General features: G+C 42.5%; 1 protein-coding gene across 1 annotated transcript; it reads left to right on the top strand.

Annotated features, from left to right (window-relative positions):
• Nucleotides 1-2930: 2930 nt before the first annotated feature.
• Nucleotides 2931-3908, top strand: mc1r (melanocortin 1 receptor). Its single transcript, XM_037689845.1, has one exon. The coding sequence runs from the start codon at nt 2931-2933 to the stop codon at nt 3906-3908; it is 978 nt and encodes a 325-aa protein (XP_037545773.1).
• The last annotated feature ends 1377 nt before the right edge of the window (nt 3909-5285 follow it).

A 5285-nucleotide genomic window follows, 5' to 3' on the forward strand; every position in this document is an offset into this window, starting at 1 on the left:
TATATATATATATATATGTATATATATATATGTATATATGTATATGTATATATATGTATATGTATATATATATGTATATGTATATATATGTATATGTATATATATATGTATATATATATGTATATATATGTATATGTATATATATGTATATATATATATATATGTATATGTATATATATGTATATGTATATATATATATATATGTATATGTATGTATATGTATATATATATGTATATATATATATATATATATAATATACACACAGTCTTAGAATAGCTGTTACTATTTTTGTAATTAAATACCTTTGGATTCTGTCAAAACTGATAGTTCACTTTAAGCCGTTTTTTTTTTTTATCCTTAACTAAATTTAACAGATTCATTGCCTGAGTTATGGTGTTTTTGATTTAAATACGTTTTCTTGATGGCTGGAGGTTTAGAGGTTATGGGTGAGTTGAGACTGTGAACGGTGGCTTTGAATACTGAGGACTTTCTGAGGAATCTTGGGATTAAATTATTAAGATCTTTGTTATTTTCTCTACATTTACTGTTCCAAGATGTAACAGTTTGTGAGGATGCACTCAAATGTGCCAAAGCGCTGGTGAAGATCGAGAGGGGACATTATAGCTCAACACCTCTGTCAGCAACCTCATGATTATGTGCAGAATTTAGAAGAACACTAATGTGTCAGCAAATTAAAAATCTAAGGACTGAGTTCACATCCTTGAGGGACACATGTGTTCTATTTGAACGAGGCATTCTGTCTTGTCTTCCATCCATCCATTAACTTTACTCACTTCTTCCTTTTCGGTTCACGGGTGTCACTGGTGCCACTGGTGCCCATATCCAGCAGTCACTGCGAGAGTTGTGTGACACCCTGGACAGGTCTCCAATCCATCACAGGGACACATAGACACAACCGTTCACTCTCACACTCACCTAGGGACAGTTTAGGGTTACCAATCAGCCTAACGTGCATGATTTTGGTCTGTGGGCGGAAACTCACAGCATGGAAAGAACATGCAAACTCCTCCCAGAAATTGGGCTCAGCCAGTTCCACCTGGCACTTTTAGCTCGTCTCTGCTGCAGCCACACCTTAACCACACCCCACCACCACCGACTGACTAAACCAGATAAAACTAAAGTTTGGATAACATTATGTTCAAAGTTTCTTTAGACTGCACCATGTATTTTTTTTATTCTTCTGAACATAGTCTTCCACGGGTCTCGTGCAAATGAGACAATCGTGTGTCCATGTGACAAACCAGTATAAACAATCTCAACTCAGTCCTTACTGCTTTATCTTTCCATAACGTCACCTCACATTCTGTTTGGCAAAGGGTCAGATTTAAATTTGGGTCAACTCACCGGAATTAGGATTATTTTTTAATTTGTTTTCTCAGTGAACTCCAAATAAAATCAGCCTGGATGTTGCAGATGCTTTGACCTTAATAGTGGCTCGTATTTTGCAGCAACTAAAACCTGAGGCTTGAACTGTTCTTGAAGCAACACAAAGATTTATTATGTCTAACCGATGCTCTGAGTTCTTCTCTATTGGCCAACTGTTTTAGTCCCGTCTGCTCTTTCAGATGATTATCTCTGGGGTAGAATGCAAAGATTTCTGACAGTGTGCAGAGAGTCCAAACATAATTTCATTTGACCGAAGGAAGTGTCTGTCTCATGGTGTGCTTATCTTGTTCTAGCAAACCTCTCATGCAAGAAAAGAACCAGTCACACAACAGTCAGCTCTCTTCCCACGTTTTTTCTTTTAGTTACGAAATGTTTACAAATTAAAAATGGCATTTTTTTAAGAACCAACCAACAATAAAAGCTTTCAAACAGAAGACAAAAACACTGAAATGACTTGTTCCCTGCAGCAGCAGCCACAGTAAGTGTTGTATTTGTGGTGGCCAAATGAGCTGTGGTGTGCAGGTTCAGGATACTTTCATGTGATTTTGCAGCTAAAAGCTTTCATAAAACGTTGGAGACATGTTTGAAGCTATATATGATATGAATTTTTAAAAAAAAATCAACACTCAAGCTCCACATTTGACAAAATGTTCTAAAGCGAATATTAAAGTGATTTTGCTCATCCGTCACAGGGATTCATTATTATTTTGGTAACCTTCAGTGAAAATAACCAGATCAATAACTGTAAGAGCGCTTGTACCAAAAGGAGAATTTTATTACCATAAAACTAACAAATGGTTAGTATTTTAGCAGGAAACTTAAAAAATAAACACGATCATTTCCGTGCGTAAAGTTCGAGTCCATCATGGTCTGATGAAGGATGCGCAGCCGCTTTTAGTCCCATTCAGGTGATTTTTGAGCAAAAAGTCGTTGCAGTTTGTCAGATTGTTGGTAAGATCACTCAAAAACTGTAGTCCCAAATTATATGAGACTTCAGCGGAGACGCGTAAAGGCCGCGTGAAGATGAGCCCACATTAGTAAAATAAAATAAAATCCATTTCCAAATAAAACCTTTAGATGCGCTCTCTGCTTCTTGGTGTTAATAAGAGCTGATCTGAGGTGGAGGAGGAGTTTGATGAAGTCACTCAGCATGTTTTACACATTTACCCAACAATTCACACTTCGTCCAACCATCAGACTCATCCTGCTGCTCGGGAAGGTGGGGGTCCTGAGAGTGGACCCTGTGCGCTGCAGGGTCAAAACCATGAAGTGGAAGCGCAGCGTGCGCGTGGATTATTTCTGGATCAAAGAAGAGCTGCTTGGATAACAGGCAGGACTTGAGTCTGTCCTTATGGACCAACGCGCCACCTCTCCTGAGATGATTGGACTTGGACAAAGAAGTTCCGGTTTGTTGAGCGATCAGCGCTTTGATGATTTTTTTATTAAACAGCAAATATGGAATTAAACTGATTAAACTTCCACCTCCTGCTAAAAGCTCTTATTCTGCCTGAACTAGTCAGACATGGATCTGACCAACAGCTCCTTGCGTCACCCCTCCCTTCTCCACGGGGACTTCAGCCTGCTCAGCGACTTCACGGATGATAATGAGACGAACTCCACGGTGGGAGATGGAAGCCTGCTGGGCTGCGTCCAGATCCGCGTCCCCCAGGAACTGTTCCTGGCGCTGGGACTGATCAGCCTGGTGGAAAACATCCTGGTGATCCTGGCCATCATCAAGAACCGCAACCTGCACTCGCCCATGTACTACTTCATCTGCTGCCTGGCGGTCTCCGACATGCTGGTCAGCGTCAGTAACGTGATAGAGACCATCTTCATGCTCCTCACGGACCACGGCCTCCTGAACGTGCACCCCGACATGCTGCGCCACCTGGACAACGTCATCGATGTGATGACCTGCAGCTCCGTGGTGTCATCCCTCTCCTTCCTGTGCACCATCGCGGCGGACCGCTACGTCACCATCTTTTACGCGCTGCGGTACCACAGCATCATGACCACGCAGCGCGCCGTGGCCATCATCGCGGTGGTGTGGCTGACCAGCATCACCTCCAGCATCCTCTTCATCGTCTATCACACCTACAACGCCGTCATCTTGTGCATGGTCACCTTCTTCTGCGCCACGCTGGTGTTCAACGCCGTGCTCTACCTGCACATGTTCCTGCTGGCGCACGTGCACTCCCGGCGCATCACCGCCTTCCACAAAGGCAGGCGCCACTCTACAAGCATGAAGGGAGCCATCACCCTCACAATCCTGCTCGGGGTCTTCGTGGTATGTTGGGGCCCCTTCTTCCTCCACCTCATCCTCATCCTCGCCTGCCCCAACAGTCCCTACTGCAACTGCTTCTTTCGAAGTTTTAACCTTTTTCTCGTCCTCGTCATCTGCAACTCGCTCATCGACCCGCTCATTTACGCGTACCGGAGCCAGGAGCTGCGCAAAACCCTGAAGGAGCTGCTGCTGTGCTCCTGGTACTTCAGCGCGTGACACTTTACACATCTGAGAACATTCTGGTTCACGGAAGTTGAAATAAACCATGAATGAATGGTCGCTCCTTGTTTTGCTGCATTCAAAAGTTAAACGCAGTGTGTGTGAGGGGATTTTGGCACTTATAAGTTGTCAGGGTAACTGTTTCATTCACCCCTGGACAACATCTGGACTTTTATTTAAACTGTTCTCTCAGGTTCACCACTGGCCACTCAGCAGTCAACTGGAAACTATTGTTCTGTGTGTTATGTTAGATTTTCTGCCTTAGTTTTTATCTTTTATTTTAAAGCTGTCTTCCTGGAGCCCTCAAGAAAACAACAGTTAAATAGTTTTTCACAAATAATCCCAGACAACTAAATAATCTTTTGGACACTTTAGATCATTTGTGTCAAGACAAAAAGTCCAGAACATTTTACACTTCAGGCCTACTTTCTTCTTTCTCTTTTATTTATTTGTTTTAGAAAGTTGTTTGGAATAATTGTTGTGTAAACTAGCAACATGCAAACTGGATGAAATCAAAAGTTAGTGACGCTAAGGCTTTTAATTCTAAATGATCATATTGGTCTGTTAAGGGACAAAGCGACTCTTACCATGAATGAATGAATAAGGTCGACCTTTCTGCACCGTCTTCAGAAAATGCTCGCAGTCTTTTTGGTGGTTTGTTGCGTGTGAACCAGTCCTTCGGAAGTTGGTGACTAAAGAAAATAAACAAACAAGACATGATGGGAAAATGGATCACGAGGACGGCCTGAAGCCACGGGGCTCATCATGGCATGAAAAGAGGCGACTCAAAAAAAGTTTAATCTGTGGGATTCTTAGAAAAGTCCAAAGCGGAGAAGGCGGTTCCAGTTTCGTACAAAAGAATGAGTGCCGTCTCCATCAGGAGTGCACAAAGCGGAGGTGCTCTGTCTCCTTCATCAAAGGCCTGAGAATTATTCATCATCAAGAAGCCTCGTGGTTTGTTTGATTCCGAAGGGATTAACGTGTCCAAAAAGAGCAGAGGACAGGTAACATCACGTGTTTCAGGTTCAACATGGCCGATCCTTCCTGTGATTCTCAGAACGTTTGTTTTTTAAGGATCATTCTGCGGCTGAATCACCAGATTATTAATCTTGCCCTGCACACAGCTCATGCTCTAATTTATGGAGTTAACACTGAGAGAGATTAACATGAACCTTTATTTAACCAGGAAAATCCCATGAGCTCAAAGAGCTCTTTTGCAAGCGAAGGCCTGCAGGTACATGCATGTTTTGAACTGTGGGAGGAAACCAGAGAAAAAACACGAGGAGAACATGCGGAAAGACCCCAGGGTCCAAACGGGGCCTCAAACCCAAAGCATTCTTGCTGTGAGGTAACAGTGCTAACCACTAATCCACT

Source organism: Nematolebias whitei, chromosome 2, assembly GCF_014905685.2.
Source record: "Nematolebias whitei isolate Nwh7 chromosome 2, NemWhi1, whole genome shotgun sequence".
Taxonomy (NCBI): Eukaryota; Metazoa; Chordata; class Actinopteri; order Cyprinodontiformes; family Rivulidae; genus Nematolebias; species Nematolebias whitei.

Bases quoted from the DNA above. Each gene is read 5' to 3' on its own strand.
- mc1r (XM_037689845.1), top strand. From the start codon at position 2,931: ATGGATCTGACCAACAGCTCCTTGCGTCACCCCTCCCTTCTCCACGGG.